General features: G+C 46.1%; 1 protein-coding gene across 1 annotated transcript in view; it reads right to left on the reverse strand.

Annotated features, from left to right (window-relative positions):
- FBRSL1 (fibrosin like 1) overlaps positions 1–23,951 on the reverse strand; it is a 549,235-nt gene extending 525,284 nt beyond the window's left edge. The window contains exon 1 of the mRNA XM_086473976.1: positions 23,658–23,951. Within this exon, the coding sequence (XP_086330102.1) occupies positions 23,658–23,951 (294 nt within the window). The remainder of the gene's footprint in view (positions 1–23,657) is intronic.
- Between the last annotated feature and the right edge of the window lie 2,561 nt (positions 23,952–26,512).

The raw sequence follows: 26,512 nt of genomic DNA on the forward strand, positions 1-26,512 counted from the left end.
ACAGCTGCTCCAACAGCCAACAGGAGGAACAGACCCGTGTGCCCAGGGTCCAGCAGCACAGCCATACCCCTGGCTCAGTCTCGCTGCACTCATCCAGCCTGGACCTCTCAAACTTCTTTGTGGCCACAACGCCAAGAAATCAGGACGTGTAGCCAGAGGGCTGACTGACTCAAAGCTAGCGCTAAGCAACATGCTGAAGACAGACTTGTTGTCTACAGCCTGGCCCAAGGGGCAAGTGGGTGGAGGACCACTGGGCAACCGGCCCTTTCCTTGGCTCGCTGGACCTAGCACAACTCCAGCCAAGCACATGGCAGACACCGTGCTACCACAGGGAAGATTGGCCAGGGGCTTCCTTGGAGCTCGAGCACACAGGGATCAGCTCCACATCTGCTTTTAGCCTGCAGCCTGAATGTTGGTTTTTTTTTTCAGGCTCTTTCATCTCCATCCTGCTCCCTGGCAGTGGGAGTGATGCCCGATGGGAACCAGACAAGAGCCAGCCCTCCTCCTGCGAGCCATCAACCTCAGGGTGAAGGAGCTGATGGGTGGGGGGACAAGCATGGCTGGTTCTCTACTCTTTCAGTATTTACTGTAATTCAGCTCACTGCCCTTTCGTTTCGGCCGTGGCGGCTCCATACGCACCCCAGCACACACCCCCCACCTCTGAAGGCACCCGGACCCCCCCCCCCCAGAAACACGGCTCACACCTCCCGCCGTGGGGAGGGTGACGAGGCGGGGGGAGGCAGCAGCAGATGGAGGAAGCACAGCCCTGCCATTTCCTGCAGTTTGCTAATCTGCACCGTGCAGCTGCAAACCCCAGGCCGGGGCACAGCTCGATGGCGTTACCAACCCACCATGAAGGCAAGGCTCTGCCCAGCCACCCCGCGCCTGTGCCCAGTCTGAGGCAGGCAGGACTGCAGCTCCTGCATTCAAGCCAGGAAATCCCAGCCACAGTTAAATTGTGGGGTTTTCTAATTCTCATGAGTGTGAACAGCTCAGGCTGCAAGGCAAGCCCAAATCGGTCTGGCCATGCTGAAGGGGTGATGACTGGCCCTGGCTGGTCAGCTCTGGAGAAAGCCTGGAGTGATGTCACATGCAATTAATGTGATTTAAAAACTCCTCCACCCTGTGCCTAACAACCCACTAAAAGGAGGAAAAAAATATTTAAAAAAAAAAAAAAAGGAAATAAAAACACAAAATACACCCTGTGTTCCCGCTGCAGCCAGCTCCCCTGGTGGCAGCCACTGTTCGGGAAGGAAAGGCAGAATCAATCCCCTTCATCAGAAGAGGCTTATAACTCATGGGGGCATCCAAACTTGCTTGACAAGGGGGATAAATCTGTACTTAGGAGGAAATAGAGCTCTCTCCACTATAGATACGATATAGATCGCATAATGAGGCGCTTCCTTGCCCACACCACCACAAACACAAGTGGCTTGCACGTGGAAAAATAAGTATATATAGTTTTCTTTAAAAATCCACCACCCATTTCACCTCCCCCTCACTTCAAGCAGTGAAAACAGCCTCTGTCCAACCGTCACGTGAGATTTAAGCAGAAATGACAAGAAAGGCAGCTTTGTGCAACTCTCCCTGCAATTTCCCCATCTATGATGTACAAGGAAAGCAGAAAGAGATGGAGAATTTGACAACATGCAGAGGACAAACAAAATGACCAGTAACAGTATACTGCATGTATACACCCCCCACACACTGACCCACAGACCAACCATCACTGCCTGCTTCTCTATAGCTATAGGGCACTCTGCTGCTCTTTGCTGGAATTTATTAAAAACGTATCAGCAAAATAATAGGAATAAAGTCCCAAAAGAATATTTCCCCCTGCTGCTCCACTGCCATTGCAAGATTCCCTCTTTAGGCAGTGATCTAGAGCTCTAGCAGGGTCCAGTGACAGTGCCCTAGCTCAGACACACTGGTTTGATGAAAACATGTTAATACCATGCTATGGATGTAATTTTTTTTTTCCTTCAATCCAAGGACTTGAGGGATGCAGACCAGCCCTGGCAGTAATTATTATAGTACCTCCATGCATAACTCCCCTGGTTATTCCAGCTACAACCCCAGTAATATGGTCCTCTGCTCTTTTTAAAGTAGCCTTTCACGCGGCTGCCTAAAATGTAACTTGCTCTTGTTTCCCAAGATCTAAGGCTTGTACTAGCACAATCACTCTTATGCACATTTAACGGTGCACCAGTTTGAATTTTGGGGAAGCAAACTGCTCACAGTCTTGATTACACGCATTGTGCAATTTGGGTGGGTTTGGGGCTGGGTGGTTTTGGTTTTTTAAAAAGAAAATTTATGACAATTTTTAATTTGTACCCACCACTGAAAAAGCATTCCAGGACATCTGTCCCCAGCAAACCAGTACTACTAACAAGTCCCCTAAGCAGGTACGAAGAGCCTTTGAGATTTCCTGGCTCAAAACCACAAGGGAACGATCCATGGCACAAGATGATGAGCTATGTTTGTAGAAGGGGCTGGGAATGAAGAACAACCCACAGCTACACATCCAGAAATATCCAAGTGTACAGTCTGGAGGAGAAACTGTCTTTCAGCTTTTCATCTTTCCCCTCATGGAAGATTAAAAATCAATTTTGAGTCTTGTCACCTAAAAGCTTTAAGACAGTGGATCCATTAGACAGAAGTGAAGAGACATCTCCAGCTATCGGTTATAAAATCATACACCAAGGCCACCAAGCCAATTTTCCCCTTCAAAATTCTTCAGCTTCCACACAAATCTCACACCCCTCCAGCTCCCCCAACATTTACACAATATCCAGGAGAGCTGAGGGTGGGGGAAAAAAGAAAGTAAACCCCTGTGCGTGTAACAGCAGGGTTTCTACCGCACTTGGCAGACCTCCGGAAGATGAGAGGCAAAACTCCCAAGGGCAGCATGCAGGGAAGGGATCTGCTCTGGGCAGCTCTGCGGGGCACTCCCACGTGCTTCAGCAATCCCGGCCGCACCAGCGAGCGATGCCAGGGCTGCGTACACTTGGGAGAAAGGATGAATTCACAAGCATTTTACAGAACCAAGGAGAGGCAGGAAACGTTTAGCAGGGAAAATATGATCTCTGAGAGCAACCTATTGCCTTGCTATGCTGCTGTCTGCACTTTCCAACTGATTACGCCAAAGGATAGGGCGGGGGGGGGGGGATTTTCACAACCTAAATCCCGAGAATATAGAAAAAGGTGGGGGAGGAGAGAACAGCAACAGCCGAAGGATGTTCAGCAGCAAAAGATGCTTTTTACTGTTACAGTAACAAAAATTCAGTTACTAAACAGGTGGGGAGAAAAGCCTTTTAACAGGAACGGCTGAGAGACTGATTTGAGAATGAGAAAAAGCTCATTTTTACAGAGGGAAAAGCTTTACCCCATGTAGCTATTTGTAGCTAGTAGAATACACTGGATTTCTTGCCTTTATCACCACAAACAAGAGTCTGTTTGTAATGTAAAGCTGCAAGTTACATGGCCAGTACCAGTGTCTGTTCCTTTATACTTCATCTCCCAACTTTATCATAAACAAACACACAGCTTACAGCTGCCTATAAATTTCATCCTCAAACTCTTCAGAACAAAAACACTGTGTACTTTAATCTTAATGTACTTCCTATCAAAAAGATCCTGCATGCAGGGTTTACAACTACTGAGCAGTAGAAGTACCATGAGATAAGTTATCCTTGTTTTACAGAATAAACAGAGGGACAGATATTAAATAACTTATCCAGACGAGGGAAAAAGTGACTTGCCTCAATTTTCAACTCTGATTTTTCCAGCCCCCACAAGCTGTGCTCAAAGTACTTTGGAGGGGCTCTTGAGCAGCTACTGCAGACAAAATATTTGCAAAAATTAAATCTCACACCCAGTTTTAATAAAACTTACACACTGATGTTCAATAAGCAGGACATGAAAAGCCTCACAAGTTTAAACAGCTCAGAGAACTTAAACTAGGCGCTTGTGCACCTGCAATTATCTGAACAGTAGCTTTTGTGCAAAACCAGGAGACTTCATAGGTGCTCCTCTGTTCAAAAAAAATCTACAGTGCCTTCAGAGGTCAGTCCCAAAAGAACAGGCAAAGGAACAAACAGGAGCTTACAAGAAACCTAAGACAGGTCCAATTATTTTAAGTACATGGAAGGGAGAAAACATGCTCGTGCATGGATGCGCATGCACATAACTATTATAGCTGGTTAGTGTATGATGTGAAACAGGGAACTCCTTCAGCTACCAAAGAAGTTGGTAACACCAGGTGGAGGCAGGTGGATACAACCACCTCCTCGGAAGCCACTTTCTAACGTACAAAGTTATTATCACTTTAAGACGAAGTTGTCATGAGAAAATAAATACATAATTTCCTTAAAATACTTCTCAACCTACAATCTTTGTTCTGTGAATCCACCAGAAGATTGCAGAATGCTTGACGAGGCATTGTTTCACAGACCCCTGAAAAGGTTAAATTTATAAAAACCTCTACCTCTCATCAAAAGAGGAAATGCTCAAGCAGTTTAAATTCGGCATAGCAAGTAACTTGCATACAGATTAGCTAATTTATTTGCTATGATGCTGCAAGATACTGTTTTATTAGCTTAATTTGTCTTTAGCAGCACTGGAGACCAAGGTAACTACAGCTGAGTTGCTGGAGCCTGTACAGAAGAAGAAATGGCTTTTGAAAAAGTATCTTGTTATTCTTGCATTTGCAAACTGGTTTTTGTTTGTTTTTAAAAAATGCTTGCTTATTTGAAGCAAATGAAGCTTTTAAAAAGCTAGCTGTCTGTCGGCAAATATTTTAGACCATTTCTCCACTTCAAAGACTGCTCATATCAGAGAATCTACAAAGTCCACAGCATGCTACATTGACACAAATCCCTGACAGAAACAGAGCTTATATTTAACCTACTAGCAAAATTCAGCTACCTGAATAATTAATATTCTTCAAATTAGGATTTCACTTAGCTCTCTAGGTGTACAATATTAAACCTATTACCATTTGTTAATTTCCAGCACACCAGTGGAGTTAACAACAAAATCAGAGAGCAGACGCAGAAACTTGGCGCCAGTGAAGACAGAGTTTTGACACTGGCTTCAGTGGGGCAGGATTTCACCCTTGGTCACTCCATGCTGCTTCAGTTTATTTTCCCTTCTTTCCCTCAGCTCTTTTTTTTTTTTTCCCTTTCATATCTCTTCTGAAATACACCGCAGCTCCAGCAAGTTCCTAGCCCTCGAACAATGTGTTCTCAAACTACACAGCCGAGAACGCCAATACAAATGCAATCGTTGCTGCAGCTTCTACAGAGCTGGGACCACTTTACATCATCCTGTCAGATATTAAAAAAAAAAAAAAAAAAGAAAGAAAGAAAAAAGAAATAAAGAAAAAAAGGTTACAATACAAGTGAGCCATCTTGTCTCCTTCAAGTGTGAAAAGGCTCCGAGAGTGAAAAAATACAAAGCAGCTAATGGTAATCAGTTACACAGAAACCCTCATCCATGCATTTTGCTTCCAGGGAGCACCAAGCGTATGAGATGAAAATGCGACATCACATCCACGTGGAATTCTGCACCTAATCTGCAAACCAGTTACCATGACTGCACATGCAAATTGGTCAGATAAAAGCCAGTCAGAGGAATAATTGGCTATTTGGAGGTACAAAATGACTAATCTATCACAGCCACTACACAAGTGTTTTTTTCCTCCGCTTCATAATTGCGCCACTTAATTCTCCAAGTCCAACCCAGTATTTCGGATGCAATATGGCACAGTAAGTACTGTAACAAAGCAGGCTCCATCCAGATCTCCACCACTGCTGTGACAAGCCCAGACTTTCATCTGTGCCCCACAGTCTCTGGTGGGAAGCGACTTGCTGAAGTCACCTTCCAAAGGTAACTACAAAAAACACACCCAATTCCCAGCAGTCTCAAACACCTCTTTGTAGAGAGCTGTGTATCCTCTGAAGAAGTCTTGGAAGCACTAGCGCTGAAAACCCCAGCGCGGGTGGCATCCCTGCTGTGTGTCACCAATACCACTTGTGAGCCTGATCATCCATCAGGACAGGTACTCTCTCCTAAACAGAGTAAGTTCAACAACTGACAAAAAAACCCATCACCATTTAGTCTTTTAGTAACTACAACCAGCTTCATTCCAGATCCTCACAAATAAGGCAGGAGCAAAGCATTAGTCATTTCTCCCCTCATCTAGGAGGCAATGGCAATCAGTGACAAATTATTTCCCTTATTGACAAACACAAAGACCAGCTAGCTCCAACTTTAACACCACTTTTACCTAATAAGATACCAACTATTTTACTGATGGAAGTATTGATAATTCTCTTTTGATGTCCTCTTCCTGGGATATGACATCAAATCAACTAAGGCAGAACTGTAGAAGAATACAGGAGGCAAGCAGAGCAGGTACAAAACTTCACACTCAAATGCTTAGACTTCTATTAAACACCTCAAGAAAGCAGGAAAGTTAAAGCCTTGAATATTCTCCTTTCTAAGCACAGAGCAAATGGATCAGTTGCTAGTAATTATTTGCTTTCCCTCTGTTTCAGGTGTTCCCATCTGGGAAACAGGCCTAATGTCTTCATTAACCTAGACAGCAAGTGTTAAGTCCTACACAGAAGTCGATATACCACTATAATCTCATTTTTCTTATCTTCAGAAGTTTATAACAAACCACCATCCTCTTTTCATATTCTCAGATCAAAATACAAGTGCTTGACCTTAAAAAGGACATAAGCAAGTCAGCCTCCCACCTGCAAAGCCGTACCTGCTCATACCAAACCGACAGCTGTAGGCAGGAAGTAAAAGAACGTTTGTACGTGTGAAACTCTAGGAGAAACGAAAGCAAAAAGACAGTCCTGTGTCTGAGACTATCTAATTACGAGATTACCAAGGGAAGCTTGCACGTTTCTTATAGTTAAATTCCAAGTCAATCTTCCCATTGCAGCTGGGAATCCAGTGCATAACCAACTGCCCTTTCTCCTGCAAGTGGGGTCAAGAAAGCCCCTGGCTCCAGACAAGTTTCTCCCATGCATTTCTGGCAGGTGCTTTCCCATCTTCTATCTCCTTGCATCTTCTGATGAATCCATATGTGCTGCTGGAGATGGGATTTGGCATGTAAGCTCAGATGTAAAAACCCTCTCCCCAGATGTGCTAATCCCCTCTGGCAACCCCACTTCACCACACATGACCTCCAATGGCATGATTTGACAAGGTCAATGACTACTGTGCCACAGAGGTTACTTTTGCTCACTGAAGTCTCCGATGTGCACACAAGAGGGTCCCTCCCCCTCTTTTAATGCAATTAAATGCTTTTTATTTAGAAATTTGCGCAATTTATGTGCAATTTTCTCACCCTCCCCACACAAGCAGCCTCCATGAAAACCATTTTCTGCAGCAGAGCCAGCATTTAGCTGGGCTCAAACACTGATCGTATGCTCCTGACACTTTCTTCAATCCCTCCGTGGGATTCCAGCAGGGGAAATGACACTGATGAGAAGAGCTGCTTCCCACTTCTTTGGGATTTAATACCCAATATAGGCTTCTCCTTTATACAACACATGCACAGGACATGGTACAGAAAGAAAAATAGGAGGAGGAAAAAAGAACAGAAGGCTAAAAAGAAGGAATTCTTGCATGAATTAAGCTACGAATGCCACTTACAGACTGAACTACTTTTAATCTCCTGCCATCAAGAGCGCTAGATACCTCATCCACTCCAAGCACCCGACCAAGCACAAACAAAAGCCTGTCTCTTCTTTCTCCCTGTCACATTGAAACTAATCAGTGAAAACAAGGTAGAAACAGGGTTTTCAGAGCAATTAAATTGCAAGTGAGGTATTATCTTTCCCAGTAATCCTTTCTACCTTCAGCAGTTCCTCACTACACCATATATGACCACACCATCCCAACTTCACAAGCTTAACCAAGACCAGAGTCATTCCAGCACCATCATCATTTTACACCATTCACTTCAGTGGACCCCTGACCTAGAAGATGACCAAAACCACAGAAAGAACATGTAGCTATAATCCTGCTACAAAGGCTCAGGCCATATTTACAGGGTTTCTTTAATCAATACACATCTGCCCTGCATCCCTCTCTCCCCTGCGTCCTGCGTCCTGCCTCCTCTGTGCCAGAAGGGCATTTGTGTGGCTCTGCAGCGAGCCAGATCAGGGAACCAGGGAATTAGTTTTCCTGGCAGCATAAATGCTAGCGCTGGCACAAGGGAGGTAATCGGGACAAGCAGCCAGGGCAGGAAAGGACCATCCCCTTCAGCAAAAACACGTACTTATGTCAGATTAAAGTGGTCACAGCCCCAGCTCCCTCTCCCTATTTCTGCAAGCGTGGGAATTACCCAGCAGCGTGGAAGATCAAGCCGTTTAGCTTTGCAAGAGGGTGTCTGTTTAAATACAGAGCTATTTTCACAGCTTGTTTCTTCTCTCACCAGCTTCCCCTCCCTTTAAAAAAAAAAAAAAGTCTGAATAAAGAGATTTGGACCCCATGAGTCGCCATGTTCCAGTACCTGGGTATAGAGCAAAGGACATGGTGCTGTGCTGCAAGGGGCTGAGGACGGAAGCCCTGGGCTCCTAAATGGAAGGGTGCTAACGTTTTCTCTGGCAAGGTAAACAAACCCTGCAGTACAAAGATTGAATGACTCCATGGAACAAAAGGGAAAATAAGGTCAATCAGAAAAAAAAAAAAAAAAAAAAGAAAGAAAACGAAACAAGAAGCAGTGGCAATGAGAGAGATATGACAGATACAAACAGACCAAAAACCCCAACAGGCTGCTCATTAGCTCGGAAGCCGAGCACATGGCAAAAAAAAAAAAAAAAGAGAAGAATTTACTTCTTTCTCAACTGGAATGTTTGCATAATTGTCACTTTCAATTTTACATAATTCCCTTTTTTACACATTTGTTTCATGTCTAGGCCACCATGCATGAAATAAATCCCTGTATCAGAGCACGGCCTGTCTGTGCGCCATGCGGCACTAAGGAGATTGGGTTTCCCGTGTTACATTCCAAGAAGGTGTGAACAATGCTTTATCAGACTTAAAATAATATCAACCAAACAGATATCCGCCCCAGCCAGGATGTGTTTGCCTAGACAGACTTTTCTAAAATCATAAAGCTGCGTGAGTAAGGTATTATTTAAGCACTAATTAAATACCATTTTTCCCCTTCCCTCCATGGGGCACACTGAACACAAGACAAGCACCGCACCAAGAAATAATTCAGTCTGAAGTTTCAGGGTTGTTTCTTCCCCCATCCCAATTAAAGTTACATGCATTCACTTTGGGTATAGGTTCCATTTTCTTCATATTTAGTGCTGATACCCAGGTGCCCTATTAAAAAAGCTAAATTACAAGCCCAGATACTGAAATATCAACACTAATTAGGTCTTTTAGACACACATTTTTAGATGCTGTTTAGAAAAATCTACATTAAGAAGAGTGGGGGCAAAGGATGAACTTTCAACATTAAAAGGAGTAGCACTAAGTAACTAGGCACCCAAATTCTCATTCTTTATTTAAAAATAGAGACAAAACATTTCAATGACCATAGAAGAACACGACACTGTTTCTTTGTTCAGGCTGAGCAAAATATAAAACAGAAAGAGTAAAAGCTGCTAAACACAGATTATATCTAAAGTTCATTCAGCCTTAAAGCTTGACAACATATCATTAGAAGAACTAGAAAGTCTGAAAAAAAAAAAAAAATCTGTACGTCACTGCAAAGGTTTTACCTTATAATTCAGCTGTAACCCAAATTCTGACCTTTTTGAAAGGTACCTGCAGTCCCCAGAAAGCAGCATTTGAACATTTCTAGTTTGGCAGCTGCCTGGGAAGCATAAGCAACGGGATGTCAATTCACCAGCCGGGAAAACCTCCAGCCTGTTTCTGTTCCTTTCACCAGTATCAGGAACATGTTGCAAGACACCAGCATTTACTCTTTTTGAAAAGGCTTGATCACCGTGAACACACAAAGCCAGCTGATTTCCCTCCCTGCTCCCCCATGCTTTTTCACTTCCAGCCCTGCTTCCAGCAGCATGCTGGTTAAACCACATCACCACAAGCTCCCACTCTCCCCAGAGCATCCCTCTACCATGAGGGGAGACCCACACACTCACACCACTTTCTGCTCCCTGCCATCAAAAGGGCCAGGCTTACACCATGATTAACCCCCTCCCAATCCCAAAGTATGTACAGGGATGCTCCAGTAAAATTGGTAAAATAAGCTACACTTTGTATTTTTTCCCCCTCCAGGTCTGTATTCTTATTGCCATGCTTTTTGTGTCTGCGTTTATGCTTTAGGCACAGACTCATTATTCCTACAGTATTCAGCAGAGACCAAGTGAAGAATCACGTTTTGCTTATGTTCTGAACATCACAAAGGTAATACCAGGAAAAACACCAGTGACTTCATCTGCTAAACACTGTTAAAATTCCTATTCCCCGTTTATAAGACACATGTACAAAAGGAGAGAGATCTAAGAGAACAAAAAGAATTCACCTATTGCTTCAGACAAAAATCTATCGCCCCTCCTCAGTAGTTGCTCCTTTTTGCCCAGGAAGGGCACCGAAACAGTGAAAATTCACCTACTAGTAATTAGCAGAAAATCAGAATTACATAAAAATCAAATCAAGAAATAATCCCAAATGAAGGCAAGCTTTATTTGCTTGCAGGAAACAAACCACCAGAAGCTGCCCATTTACCAGCCCTAACGCTGAACCACACCCCACATCACAGCATCTCGCCACACTTCACAAGATCGTCCCCAGGTGCTGGCCACCGCTGCAGAGGACAGGCACACCAGGGAAGCAGATGCCCACCCAGCCCGCAGTGACACAGCTTGTGGGGACAGCCGGACCTCTCTGGCTCCTGGCCCCACGGCAGGACAGCCCACTGGCAGCCTCCTCAGAGTTTTTGCTGGCTGTTTCCATTCAACCCAGAACTGGCACTTCCTAAAAACTGGATTCGGCTGGTTGAAGTTTGAGACCAGCATGTGAGCTTCGCCGTTTTACTGTAGTAACTCCACACTGCCTGCTTGCTTCCCAATGCCGCCGTGCACAGACGGGTTGCCTTTGGTCCTGCTGGTACAGCACACAAACCTCTCATCTCCAAGCAACCGCAGGAAGCGATGGCAGTGAGATCTGCCAATTGCTACATGAGCGTTTAAAAAAAAAAAAAAAAAAAAAAAAAGACCCATCTTTTTACCATAAAGTAAACCAAATTACTTGATTTTAGGTGACCAGTAGATTGTACTTCACGCCGGCAGTTTACACCCTGTCCTTTCCAAGGTCAAATTAAGATCCTTACACATTGTACCAATTTTATAACAAAGTTACAGAGAAGTCTCATAAAACATGCCCCCTGTTCAGGCTGCCTATCTTTATGACAAAACTACACTGAAGACATGCAACCAGACACAGTATATGAGTGCACACCACAAACATAGCAGCAAACAGCTATTTAGTAACAGCCACAGCTAGCTGACCTTCAAGCAGAAATTCAGTAACCCGATGATGATGACATTCCTGGCCCTGGATTGTCTGCAGCATTTATTTTGGCAGCAGTAAGGAAAATCCACTGATATGTTTTGACCAGGAAGCACTGATCAGGAAACAAGCCTAGACCTCACTCCTGTGCAACAGGGAGACTTGGAACACCCTCCCCTGGAAACACACACATGCCTGCTTCATCCGAGCAACACAACAGATGTCAATAACCAAGAGCAACAATTTTAAGATCTTAAAAACCAGTAGCATGGCTTGCCTCGAAGCTGCAGCACAAGAGCAGTATGCGCCTAGAGACCAGGAACTTCATAAACCCAGCGATGACAAGCCTGGGCTCCTCCTGGGTGGAGGAAAACCAGGCAATACACTCAGAGACTTCACAACCCATTAATGTATTTCTCAGGACACAACACGGCTGAAGCTAAGAAACCAAAGACACTCTGTCTGGAAACAGCCTGTGTAAACAGTTTGTTTTTTAAAAAAACAGGAGACCAACTTCAGAAATAATTCTTGGGAACTTATCAAGAAAATAAACTACATATAGATGTTTATCTGAGCTATCACCTGGGAGTTTACACTAGTTTACATAGGCCCCTGTTACAGGAGTTCATAACCTCTGTTTTGGAAATGGCATGTCCTACACTTGCCAAAACACAAACTCATTCTCTAACTGAGGCAATTAGGTTTGATGTGAACACAAGGCTCTAGACAACCTCCTATCCAACAGCTACTAACAAGATCATCTTTTCTTGCAAAAAGCCTAAAACCTATACAGATGGCTTTGTAACATGCATGGGAACCTTCTTCTGATCAAGCCCTGCAAGCACTTTTGCCTAGATGCAGATAAAACTCTAATTTCTAAGTCACATACCCTATGTGACTTGGTGTCATCCAATGATGTGGAAGAAAAGTCATGAGCTGTATGAAATCAAGTTACAGATCACGTGCAGCCCAGAGGCTCTCATTTCTGTTTCACTAACCCTCTTCCCAATACAAACAGCATTGGAAACGTCAGTGCCTGTATCAAAGCAGTCTCAAAATGGTTCTCTCTACACAAGTTACAATGACCCCGCAGATGCAGCCACCTCCATAGCAAGGGAAAGGATCTGAGAGTAGCTCAACTTCAAACTCCCATCTAGTACCTGCAGAGACAAGCCTACAAACAAAAAACCCCCATCCACTCCCCTCACTGCCAAACACACACTGCAGGGGGTTTAAGAGTCGGTCCAAAGAACAGCACTGTCTCAACCTTGTCATCAGGGATATGGACAGTAAGGTACCTCGAAAGTCAGGCTAACATCTTGACATGAGTCTGCAGCGGCCTGCCTGAGACACAGTTGCTGATCCTGGGAATGGAATGCCAGGCTTGTAAGGTCATTGTGCCCTGGACAGAGCAAGGATGAGAGCTGAGCAACTTGTTCATCTGGCAGAAAAGAGCAAAAGGATAGGAGTACTGGGATCTGCTTTTCCCTTCTAGAAACCTTGAGAGGTGAGATAACAGCCGAAAGAGGGAGCTTTGCAGGGGCAAGATGGCTCTGTTTTGGCTAAAGAGTGCCATGCCATTCTCCGGTACCAGGGACGAGCCTGAGAACTGTTATCAAGAAAGATCGATCAGCATTGATGAAGCCAAGAAGAGGTGGAGATACAGAGGAGCAGCAAGGTGTGTTACTTGGCATAAAAGATGGCTCCTCAGCAACCAAACTTTGGAAGCTTTCCCCACCAAGGATCAAGACAATAGTTAGGACCGGCAGGAAGCTGCCTGGACCTGGGACCATAAGGATGCCTTGGACCCACAGGGGTAGCTATCAATCTCTTTCCTCTTTTCACTTTACTTTTCCCTTTCCTTTCACCCTCTTTACCTATCGCACGCCGCTTTAAGGGCAAACAATAAAATTGCACTGTTTGATTGAAGCAACCCCTTTTGACATGGTCGCCTTAATTTTGCACTTTGAGATCACAGCAAACGAACCATCACGAGTTCGAGTGGACCATGACAGGGGGCGGCCCAAAGAGCATTAATAGGGCTTGAATAGGGTTATCAGTTTGTTTGATGTAATCAACAACATTACCATGTGCACATTATGTACACACATGTACAGACATCTGTAGAGTTTGACAGATGAGCTGATAGCAGGCGAGTTATAGAATCCATCTGGTTGGAAAACCATTGTCATTTTCAGCTAAAAATCATATTAGCAAACTCATATCGCAACTTGGTGCTATTTAGCTTCAAACTAGAATATTAGAGCAAATGGTATTCTTTTTTCCTGGAGAGATCTTGCAAAATATTCAGTAAGCCGACACTAATAGCGGTATGGCAGGGGTTTCTTTCCTTTTTTTTTTTTTTTTTTTTTTAAATGCAGCAAGTGCTTTAGTTAAGTCTGAAAAAAAAGGAAGGAGGTTTTTGCCTATCTCACAACAAAACCTCTCTTGAGATATGAGTCTGTTCTGCATCAGGAGAGTTTCCTAGCAAATGCATGGACGGGTGCTTCTATGAGAAGCAAGATTATAAATCCAGAGCATCAGTAAGGACTGATGAAGCCTAAGAGAACTTAAGAAGCCCTGAGTCAAGGCCTGTATTTTAACTCTTCAGAGGAGACAGAGAACCAAAGCTTGGAAAAATCTCATTCTAAGTTTACACTTGCAGCGGTACCCAGAGCATAGCACGCTCAGTGGGGCATTGCACTGGTCAGTACATTCCAAGCGAAAGACGCTCACACACCACACATGAACCTGAGGTGGGGCAGAGGGGAAACATTTCACTAGCAGTTCACACAGGAAGACTTTGACTTTGGCTGCAAGCTACTGAAGTGACAAACAAGGCCAGAAGACACCAATGTGCTTACCTGCTTCCCATTACAACACCCAGCAGGCGGCCATGAGCAGCATTGCAGCATGCTGCCCTTGCACCCGCACAAAACTCATCTGATCATGGACAAGCACATCCCCACCCCGTAACATGGCGAAACAGGGGACACTATCGCGGCTCCTAAGCACTAACGGCGTGAGCAGCTCTTTCATCCGAGGCTCTCCCATCACCTCCTGCACAAACACAGCCCGCATTTCAAGTAACACGTACCAGGGTTGAAAGACAAGAGACAGTTCCGTCGAGTCAGAGGGGTGACATGAATTTCCCTAAACAGCAAATCCAGCCTTCCATTGGGTACCTAAGCAATGGCACCGGCAGCCAAGGTGGCACAGGCGGTGATGAAAGGACTTGCCCGGAGCTCAGAGAGGAAACTTGTGGCAGAGTCAGAAAGAAAACCCCGTTATCTCAACTTCCGGACCCCTCTGCTAACCACCAGACCACAAAACACTTTTATTGTAGGATACCATTACGACAAACAGCTATTTTCTGTTAGCAGAAAACCCACTTTGCAGTTTTACTTTTAAAAATCCATTTTTACTCCAACTCCATAGGATTGCAAGCCAGCCCTGTGACACAGCGTAAACAATTTCTCCCTCCTTTGCATGCCCCAGTTTTATTAAGTAATCCCCATAAAAGCAATTACTGAGCTTTGGACTGAAAAATAACTAGAAAAAAAAAAAAAAGGAGACAGCAAATTCTGTGTATCTTCATTTGCATACAGATTCCCTCCCTCCCCCTTTCTAAGGTTTTTGCCATGAGGTCTTTTATGTCTCTTTCAATAATCATATAATTATATGATTCCTAAAGTACACGCTGGCAACACTTCAGGGGATTTTAGTCATTACAGGTGACAAGACTTTTCTCTCATGTCTAATGCTCGCTAGGATTTCCTTCCACTTCATTCACAGATAAGATGAAGAACCAAATGACACCCAAACCCTCTCCCAGACAGATTTTGTGGGAATCAGCCCTCTTCCTTCTCCACTATGGATACATGGAAGCGGGCAGAACTGAACTTTAATGAACTTCAACCGGAATGAAGCGTTTTTTCAATTAAGCAGCCATCATTTTTCCCAGGCACCACGTCCAACTATTTTAATGGCTTTCACATTTTTTCTTTAATTTTACAATCTGAAAGAAATGCCAAGGTTCCATCAAGGACCAAGAACGCCGTAATTTCATTTCATCCAATGGTTGCAAGTTATTAACAAGCTGTCAAAACACCATAATTATTTTATATCAAGTTTGACTGATTCCATAAACATCTCTTAGCCGCATACTATCTTGAGCCTCATTCCCCCTGAGTGCAAGTATGTTCTCAGGCTAAGTGGAATAAAGAGGCTGCACATCCTCTTCAACAGCCGTGCAAGAGACATTTATAAGCCACCAAAAATTCAGCAGCAATAATACATTTATTATAGCTGATGCACTTGATATCACTGTAAGGTCGGAGACCTTTCTTCTTTTAAAATTCTTTGGGGTTTTAGCTCCTCTGTACAAATAAGAGCTACCAGGAAAGAAACCGCAGCCTCGCTAGCCAACAGGGGAGGTTAAAGAAATGAGCTTGGTGTCCGTCAGCACGCCACAGCCCGCTGAATAGCCAGAAGCCCTAAATTATCATTTGTTTCCCAACTTGGGCTGCACGCTTCCTCCTAACCTAAGCATCTCCTCACTAAGTACAGGCTAGATCAGGGATACACTAGCATCAGAATACATCAATCTATATTTAAAACTGGGAAAAAAAACCACCAAACGGTTACAGTCATATTCTTACAAAGCTAGAAAGAACATCTGTTGGTGCGGAAGATAATGCAACGATACCCAAACACAAACACTATAAACTTCACGTTTAGAACTACAGGCACAAACGCACTATAGGGTGGGGGGTGGTTTGCTTGCTTTTTTCTGAATGGCTATCACAACCTCTTCAGAAGAGAGCAAAGCAGGCTTTGGACAGAGGAGAGGAGCCCAAGCACAGCTCCCTTGCCCTGCTGACAGTGCCCAGCAGTCCCCAAAATAGATCATTTGCCTTCAAATTGCCATGTTTTTGTGGCATAACTATAGATAGCCAGTACAAGATTAAAAAAGCTTTGCTCGGAGCACAAAGGGAGAGACAGGAATGGTGCCATAAGCCCATGTTTTGCAGCCAGTAGTGCAGGGAAATCATTTTGATCCCTTCAATCCCCTTATCCATGCCAACCACTGACCTTGCAGATGCAACTTTTGTTCAAGTTTAGTCCCTTTTTGGCTTGAAGCAAGGCAGAGCTACAAAGGAAACACTCCGCATTCATCTTGGATAATGCAAGTGCTATGTATATAGCTGCCCCTGCGCTCCTTTTCACCAGGTATTTCTGAACTTCAGATCCAGTCACTCAGTACAAAATAATTACACTACAAAAATTGCCATGCACCTATTCACCTGTCATTAGGGCCTGACACATCTGCTGGCCTGGCTGGGCACAGGGTGGGAGAGTGCTGCAGCCGGTGCAGTTCGTACCTGCCCAGCTTTCACAATTGCTTGCACCAGAGGAACTGGACCAACAACTAAACGCAGGTCAGGTTTTGCCTAGGCAGCTCAGAAGCTGTTTAACCCTCTCCTCCATTTTAAACATTTTGGATTAATAACAGAGAGACTGATGCACCTTTCAGCGTCTGAACAGCATTCTTAATAGTTCAATAGTTTTGGAAAAGAGACTATTTTTCAAGGACATTGAACAGGGCCAGTAAAATAGTGCTCCAACTCTCTCCTCTATGCAAGGAGCACAGCTGGAGCGGTCACAGCCCCCGTTGTGCTGAACACAGCAGAGCCAGAAGATATTTAAACAGCAAGAGCCACTTCACCTACATAAAACTCTTTTATACCTTTACCATGATAAACTGGAGGCATTAAAGTGCAGTGAATTGGAAATTGTTCTCACTTACAGCTGGATGTTCACATACAACTGATACCAAGACGCACGTCCTCTGTACTGTATTTCAAATCTTTATTTTAAAAAAAATATTGCATCGAGCAGGACACAGTGTTTCAGTTCCGCTGATACTGTTCGCTCTCAAGTACTTGCTGAAGTACCAGGGACAAACTACACTATGTTACCCACAACCTATATCACCAGAACAAAGACCAGAAGCTAGAGAAGCTGAAGCAATAAGCACATTTTGGTAGCAATTTCCCCAGCCAAGGTGCACACAGGTTTAGAATCTACACACAGGCAAAGCCCACCAGCTCTAGCTAAGCCTGATGCAGTGGGAGCAGCCTGCGGTGGCTGTGCCTGGAGAATGCAACACCTCACGCCAAGAATCAGAAAGCAGGAGCACAGGAGGATATCAAGAGGGAAAAAAGAAAAAAAAAAAATAAACCCACCCCAAAACCTTTGTATCAGTGTAACTGTCTCCAGCCTGGGTATTGTACCTCTGTACCTCTACAAATTTTTAAAGAGGTACATTTGTGCGATACATCAGCCCCTTCCGCAGAGCAAGCAGGAATCTATCAAAGAAACAAAGTGAAATATGCCAGGCTGATCTCATCCTACCTGGCTCCCTTGTTCACTGTTATTCTCCCAGAAAGTAACATTGCGACAGTCAGTCTCATTCTGTGAAATAACTGAGATAAATGATAAAAAGTGCATCTTGTTAGCATACTGAGAGGACAGTAAAGTTCTCGGGTCTTACTAGACAAGAAGTAAAATGTACTACTGCAAGTAAACATTAATTTTGATCCAATATCATCTATTAGTTGGGTGAAGTGGAATGTCAATTTTATATATCCCTTCTTTAAAAAAAATTCTTATCTGTGCAATACAGAGTATCTCTATTTCTTAAATATGATACACTTAAATTTTTTTTAATTAATTATAATTTATCTTCTGAATTTCTCTGTGGTGGTTGGTCCACTTGACCTTTCAGCAAGGTTCCTCTCATGTTTTACCCCAGCTTTCAGACCACTGAAGAAAGGCTGAGCTGTTTGCTACAGTAAAATATTTTGGAAAAATTAGGAAGATATTAAGAGGTCTTTCAAAAAGACCAGACAGAGTCAAGTACAGTTTGAGCTAAAAATGAGACCTCAGGTAGGGATGAGGGTGACCGCTGAGCTTGGTTAGGACTTTTACAGCCAAGTCTCAGGAAAGCAAACTCTTTCCTTTCTCCAACACCATCACAGTCACGCTAAAAGCACTAACGGTGCCTTGGCCTAGGCTGCCCCAGCCAGGGGCTGTACTTGTCCCACACCCAGTGCACAAGTCCTGTTGTGCAGCTCGCTCTCCAGTGCCCAGTATGCCCACTGATCCCAGTAGGTTTTACTGATGAGTAGAGAACTCCAGCTCCAGCAAAATCTGACAGTGGTTTGCAGGGAACCTAGCTCCCCTCGGTTCCTGGCCTGACTGAGCAGATCCCTCAGGCTTTCCAGAGCTCACCCCTCTGTGTTAGCTCTGCATTAACCACCTCTTACTCCTTAACAAGAACAAAAATACCTTAAGTACCCGCTTCGGACAAGATCCAAAAAATCAACAGCTAGGAGAACAAATCAATGGAGACTAACAAGCCTTCGGGAAAACCAAAAGGCATTTTGAGCCTTTAAAGCACCATCCAGAAAATCATTAGCTTTCCTGAGGTTAAAAGCTTTTTTTAAAGGAATAACCGGCCATCAGAAACACTAACCCAATACACCATCACCTGACAATTAAGTAGAAGGGAAAAATACTTAAATATCTAGAGACTTGTTTTGAAACATAAGACTAGCTATGGAAAAAACTAAGCTGCAAAGTACATATACAGAGATAGGATGATAAATGAGAAGTTACATAGCTAGGTCAGTGGAACTAGCACAAAACCTTTGGAACAGGAAGCTGCAGTTAAATACACTGGTTTTCTTATCAATGAGAGATCAGAGCAACAGTAACAGCACAGTGTACAACACACATGTGAAAACAGCCTTATCAAGATAACAGCTGAAGAACTTATGGATTCTGTCCAGAAGTCTACTATCACCATTAGGCTTTCTAAACTCTGCTACACTCAAGTGCAACAGCAGAGAAGGGACTGTGATGTACCACTGCCAGATCTCTGGGTACAAACAAAAGTAAGAGTGGGCAAAGTGTTAATCTCCTCAGGGTCTGCGACCAGATCCAGCTGGGCCCTAACTCAGTTCGTAAGGACAGCATCACCACTTCAACATGACATGCACAAAGTCAAGGTCTGCCTCTTTTCAGCTCATGTCGCTCTTCACACATTTGCGAGTGGATTCTCCATGAGATTCTATAAATAGATTAAACATTCCTAAAAAACCATACACACTAGGAAAACTAAAATTTCCATACAGCGTTCCAAAGCTTTGCTGGAATCTGTAAAAATGATAAACAACAGCCAAAAAGAAAACACAACCCCTTGTCTTTCCAACTACTTCGGGAGAACAATTGCTCTCAAAGATCGCATTCATTAACATTCTGATGAAGTTCCCTTTTAGCGCTGTTTTTCATACTTGAAAGGAACAGCTATGATCAGAGAGAGCCCTCAACTACCGACTCACTCATTTAGATTCTCTCGCTCTGATTCACCAATCACCTTCAAGAATAATTAGCAGCTTCATCTGAACGTAATGAATATACACACATGCTCACATACATACCATTCATTTCGGAAGGCAGCGAGAAATCCCCCGTTTCCCAGCCCGCCAGCTTTCCTGATGCCCAGCCCAGGAACCATCTCCTGGGCAGCACCATCACCTGATGGTTTTTCAGTAGGTGCCCATCTCGTTGACCACCTCAAGCCAGAAGGTCAGGGCAAACTAAGTTTCCAGGTTGTGAACTCCAAAGTTGTGTTCGGTGTCTGGGTGTTAAAAAAAAAAAAAAAACACCTGCAACACACCACCACTACACACACATCAGCTGCCTGTAACCTGAGTTGGAGCCGGATTTACACAAGAAGATTCAGAGGAAGGAAGGGAAAGGGGAAGTTTTAACTTCTTATGCACAGAAAGAGGTTGCTGCTGGTTTGTCTGTGTGGGCTTTTTTTTTTTTTCTCCTTAATTTAAAATACATATATAATCATCTCTATCTTTATGTGAAAGAAGGTAGGATAGCAGATCCTGAAGTCAAGTCACAAGTATCACCAAAACAAGTTGCACTATTTTCACATAACAACTGCCAAAGGAAACATTGCCACATGAGTTAAATCAGAATCCAGAAAGCTTAAAATTCACACTAAAGAGCTAAAGGAGATGTCATAAAGCCATCCCTCAGTATTAACCTTAACTGTTCATACCTCCAGGTGAACACAAAGGAAGATTACATAAATATATATATATAGTTGTTCTATAAAGCACCCTTTATTTACAGGAACTCCAGAGGTGAGAATTTTCTTCAGTGGGGAAGGGGAATTCACAATATTTTGAGATAAAAACAAACAAAAAAACCACCCTCCTCCTTCCAAATGCTTCTACCATTAAGTTCTGCCTAACCATTGAGAAATTTAATTTCCAAGGGGAAGCCCAAAGCTTAGCTAGCCTACTAAATGTAATCACAGATCACCAAGTGACAAACACACCTAGAAGAAGAATACAAGAATGGATCACAACAAACTACCACATATGCAACAAAAGCTCCCTTTGGGGACTAGAAATTAAATGAAACAGACTTTCTTAGTCCGGTAGTGTCCCTAGGCTGTGTACTTACTTTTATTCTTTCTCCCCCCTCATGAACATAGGTTTCAATTCTTATTTTCAAAATGTCAGCACAGCAGATTTTACGTACTCTTAAAAAATACACACTGAAATACAAATATCCTCCAAAGCAGAAGAAAACCACCTGTTGCAGTCAAGTTTGCTAGGGAACACAGCTCCACACCATGCAAAACGACCTTGCCTTTTCAGTCATTTACATGGGTATATATCGCTTTAAAGTAGTTTTGCCTTAATAATCCCCTTTCCTTGCTGCTGCAGCAAATCTGCCAGACATCACCCATGGTCAAAGGCAGCACCGCATGGAAAAAAATCCACACAATGCAGAGTATTTTCTCCTTTTCAGTCTTACTGTGATTTACAAAATGCACATGATCATTAGGGCTCTCCGAAAACCTCAAATACAACATACCTCCTAGTTCAGGACCTGCAAGAAACACGTGAATTCTGCTCACGCCATTCCCTACAAGGTGCCAACTACCATCCAAGATACTGAGGTGCACACATGTGGTACATACAGTACAAATAAATTAATTTCAAGCGGTACTGAAGTATTTTGCAAGAGTTTGAAAGGCCATAGTTTTGTAAAGACTTTTTTTTTTAAAGAAAAAACAGAATTGCTTCCGCAGACAGATGTACTTTGGGGTGGCAGGAGTTTAAGGTCACCTTCTAACCTTGAGCGCCCTATTATCAAGGTTACAGTTTGGTTGATTTGATAACAAGGCTTATGCCATTTGAAAAGCCCAGAGTTTTCCCCATCAGCCCTGGAGGGACTGTACTATCATTTGACTTCTATTTCCTGATAATGTGCTCATCATGGTAGAAAATTTCTGCAGGAAGATGAATTTTACTTTCTTCACTGACAGCTCAGTAGAGACTCAGGGGTTTAATTGGACCTATCTGCTGATGCATATTTGACTAAGAGCATGCTCAAGAGAAAAAAAAAAAAGATACAGACAGGTCTATGGCTTTAGAGGCACACGGAAGCAGATCACTCGCTCATTATCAGTTCTGCATAGACAAAGTAGTTGGCTTTCCTCTTAGGACAACACCCCACAAATGATGCCGTGACAGGCCAAAGAATTGCCGCTGCCAAGCTTACACAAACCAACTTCCCGCTCCAGTACCCACACACCTAGTGCTGCTCAGGGACTGCTGGGCTAAACATCCCTCCTGAGCAGAAGCCCAGGCTCCCCAGGCAAAGGTTTCATCACCCTGACACCAGGGTAGATGGCCAAGGCCACCACTGACACCTCCATGGGCGCATAAGGACCATCTCTGGGACCTTGAGAAGTTGATTCTATGGGTAAAAAAACTCCCGACAGCCACGATGTCACCAGAGGCCTGCATGGCAGGAGGGGTGCGCTGGGGAGAAGCAAAGCCCACAAACAAAATGGGATCTCAAAGGCTGAGCCAAAGATGTTAGAGATCCCAGGGCAAATCTGAGATTATTCATTAGCCTGCACAGGACCCTTGGTTACCGTAACACGGGTTAATAGATACACAAGTGACAGGAAATCTAAAGTAGGGAGAACACCCAAAACTTCGCCCATGTTTTCACCACAGTGTGTCAAACAAAGTGGGCAAACGCACCAGGATTGCTCATATTTACTGGGAATTCAAGTTATTACACCTGTCAAGCGACTTGTTAGGTGCTTTCTCTCAACAACTCACTTCTCCCCCTCGTACACAAACAAAACAAAAATCAAAAGCCAAAGTCTTAGTTTGTCAATGCCCCTCTGAAAATATTAAATTTCCTGCTCTGCTTAACTTAGCTCAGACAAGGCAGGCAGTATTTGCTCAGCAAATATTGTTTGTAATAAGTTAGACAAGCAATATTTTTTGCCAGCCTATTAACACCAGAAAAATATGTACAGTCAACAAGAGATGAAGAATTTGTTCAATTACTTCAAAAATGGGAATTACAACCAAGGGATTATTATCCATTTAAACATCTCTTTTCCACAAAATGTCAAACACTAGCCATTTGCTAACAATCTCCGGAGACAGATAAAGTAACATTTTGGCAATGCAAACACAAACTCTTCGAGTCCGGGGGGGGTGGGGGGGTGGGGGGGAGCGTGGGGGGAGGGGGTGGGGGGGGAGAAGGGGGGAGGGCGGGAGGGGGAAGCTCCACCATTCACAACAATACCGGACCTTCCCAACACGCCAGGAATATTTTGCAGCCCTCCGCCAACCAATTAAAACCCCAAACAAACATTTGACTTGCCCTAAGTGATAGTTAACACCAGCCGGAGGGAGAAGGGCTGGCTGGGGAAGAGGGGGGTGGGGAAGGGGGGGGGGGGGAGGAGGTCAGCAAGTTGCCAGCGGGGCTGCGAACACCGGGCTGGCTCGCCACCCTCCAGACCGCAGCCCCGAGATCCCTCCGGGCTGACAACCAGGATTAATACACATTAATTGCTAATTGCAAAATTCAGCAGCCTGAAAGCGCCGCGCTTCCTTTTTCAATTTTTTCTTCTTTTTTTTTTTTTTTCCCCTTCCCAATCCCTCCCCCCCCCCCCCCCTTTTTCTCCACCACCCCCCCCCCGCCCCGCAGGAGGAAAGACCCCGACCCCCCTCGGCCCTTACCTCCAGGGCTTCCAGGGTGTTGAAGCTGGCTATGGCGAAGCCATCGATCAGGTCCTCTTCCTGGGAGCTGGACTCGCGGCGGCGGCGGCGCGGGGGCCGGGCGGCGCGGGCGGCGGGCGGCGGGCCCCGCGGGGCGGTGCAGTTCTGGCCGCCGTTCTCCTTGCCGGGGCTCGGCTCCTTCTCGGAGCCCGAGGAAGGGCTCTGGTTCCGCGGGTCGCGGGCCGCCGCCTCCCGCCGCCGCACGCGGTCCCGCTGCGACCTCGACCTCCGGCTCTGCCGGATTTTCCCATCCATTGCCGAAGAAGAAGCAAATAAAAAAATATTTAAAAATAATAATAATAGTAATATAATAAAAATAATTAAAAATAAAAAAGGAGAAGGCCGGGCGCGGGGGGGCTGGTGGGGGGGGCGCGGGGGGAGAGAAAAGTCGCCCCCCTCCAACTCACCGCTTCCCCTCTTCAAACCCCGGAGCCCTTAAAAAATAATAATAATAACAATTTAAAAAAAAAAAATCAACAACAACAAAAAAATCCTGCTGTTCAGACCCTCGGATCCAGGGCGATGATAATCCACAGAGCAAGGCTGGGTGGCGGTGGGGCGAGCGGCACACACACACAAAAAATATTAAATCCACGGAATGACCTTGACAAATTTCCACCCCCCGCCCCCCCCCCCACCCCCCAAAAAAAGCAGAGACGGGAAGAGGAGGGGAGGAAAAAAAAAAAAAAAAAAAAAAGAGGGGGGGGGATATATCTGGATCAGGACGAGGACACCTCGGATTCACTCGGCGCGGAAGAGAGAGGCAGATCCAGGAGGTTCGACCCAGCTCGGGATAATCCAGGCGCGGCGCCCCCTCCCCGGGGGCAGCGCCGCTCCGGGGCCCCGCTCCGGCCGCCGCGCACCGCGGCGGGGGGGCCGCCGCCGCCGCCGCGCTCGCCGCCCAACTTTCTTGCCGCGGAGCGAGCGAGACAATCCCTGGGCAGCCCCCGCCGCCGCCCGCCGCCGCCGCCCGCCGCCGCCGCCGACCCCTCCTCGCCGGGCGCCGCCGGCGGCTCGCAGCCCCCCGCCGGCGCGGCGCGGCGCCCCCACCGCCGCCGCCCGCTGCCGGATGGCGCTCGCCCGCCCGCCCCAGCCCGGCCGCCCGCGGCGCGGCGCAGCCCCGGCCCCCAGAAGCCGCTCAGTCGGCGCTGCCCGGATGCCGCCCCATTCTCCCCGAGCTGGGACGCGGCGCTAGCACCGCCCGGCCGGCCGCGCATGAGCAGGGCTGCCAGCTGCGCGTCATTCCCCGGCGCAGGCCCGGCCGTGCCCCCGGCCCCCCCCCTTCCTCCTCCTCCTTCCCGCCCCGCCGCCGCCGAGCGACTGCCCCCCCCCCCGCGCCGCCCGCCCTCGCCTCGCCTCAGCGGGGAGCGGGGGTAGGAGGGGGCGCCGCGGCCCGCCTTCGTTCCCGCCGCCGGGGAAAGTTTCCCCCCCCCCCGGCCCGGCTCCCGCACCTCTTCCCTGCAGCGGCCCGGCGACGCCCCCTGCCCCGCTCTCCCCTCACGGGACCGGTTGAGACCCCGGGAAATGGAGGGGGGCGCCGCCGGCAGACCCGCGGGGCAGTGAGAGTGGCTGATCGGGGTCGCGGGACGAGGGGACGGGGCGAGTTGGGGACAAGGGACGACCTGGGGACAAACAGTGGGACCAGGGACAAGCTACGGGACAGGTTGGGGGCTAAACGATGAACCGAAGGACGAGGGATGAGCTGAGGGACAGGTTGGGGATCAAAGGATGAGCCATGGACAAGGAACGAGCACGAGGGACAAGCTGAGGGATGAGTTGGGGATTGAGGAGAACCTGAGGGACATGGGAAGAGCTGAGGGATGAGCCAGGGAACAATCCGGGGGTCAAGGGACAAATTAGGGGACAAGCTGCTGATAGAGCGCCGGAGCAGAGGAGCTGGGCAGCCGGAGCTCTAGGTGGGACATGGAACAGCACAAGGGGGCCGAGGCAGAAGGCCAGGGTTATGGAGATGGAGGCAGGAGACCCTTCCCGTTCTTTACCCCTTGCTCCCCATCTGTCCATCTGGCTGAGGTTTCGTTTGGGCTCTGCAATGCAGGACAAGGCTGCAGTTCCCGCCTTGTTTCCCTGCCGGTTTGGGCCTTCTTGCGAGGATCGCCTCAGCCGAGGCTGGATCCCTGGGTACTTCCCTGGAAAGGGGTCCAGCCTGGTGGCTGACCGAGCAGCTGTGCAATGCCTGGCCCCAGGGACAGCGCTGAGGGAGGTGTGCCTGGATCAGGGCCCCGACACAGAGCACTGGCTGTACCACGTATCACAATGGTAGCAGGACCTAATCCTCCTGTTATCATCTTTTATTGCACGTAGTCAGATATTACCGCACGTTACCATCACTCCTGGGTACTCCTTTCCTTGAGCGTGGCTGGCTTTACTCCATTTGACTGACTTGGCTTCATTCCTTATGTCTTCAGCTGCTTTTGCCTTCCCCACAGGGTAGCCTTCAGTTCTGGACGTGAGAGAAGTTAGAAGGATGTTGTGAAATAAAACCTGAAGAAGTCCACCAAGCTCCATAAATAAGCAGGGGAAAATCCATGAAGGAGGTTCAGTGTTAGCAGGAACCGTGGAAGTCAGGGAAGCCAAAAAAGTCTCCTGGCAGCTGCTCACACTTGTGTTCCAGTTCAATCATCGCCAGGGATGGTGGCTTCCTCAGGCCAGTGCCCCAGCAGTGGCAGGCTGGTAGCTGGGTGTCTAACACACCCATCAAAGGCTTTGACATGGGGACTGCGGTGCCTGCCTTTCCTCGATTTTCTTATATTCCTCATCAAATTGTAACCACAAAAATTAGCCTACTTCTGCCTGGC

Source organism: Leptosomus discolor, chromosome 16 (assembly GCF_034619465.1).
Source record: "Leptosomus discolor isolate bLepDis1 chromosome 16, bLepDis1.hap2, whole genome shotgun sequence".
In the NCBI taxonomy this organism is placed as follows: Eukaryota; Metazoa; Chordata; class Aves; order Leptosomiformes; family Leptosomidae; genus Leptosomus; species Leptosomus discolor.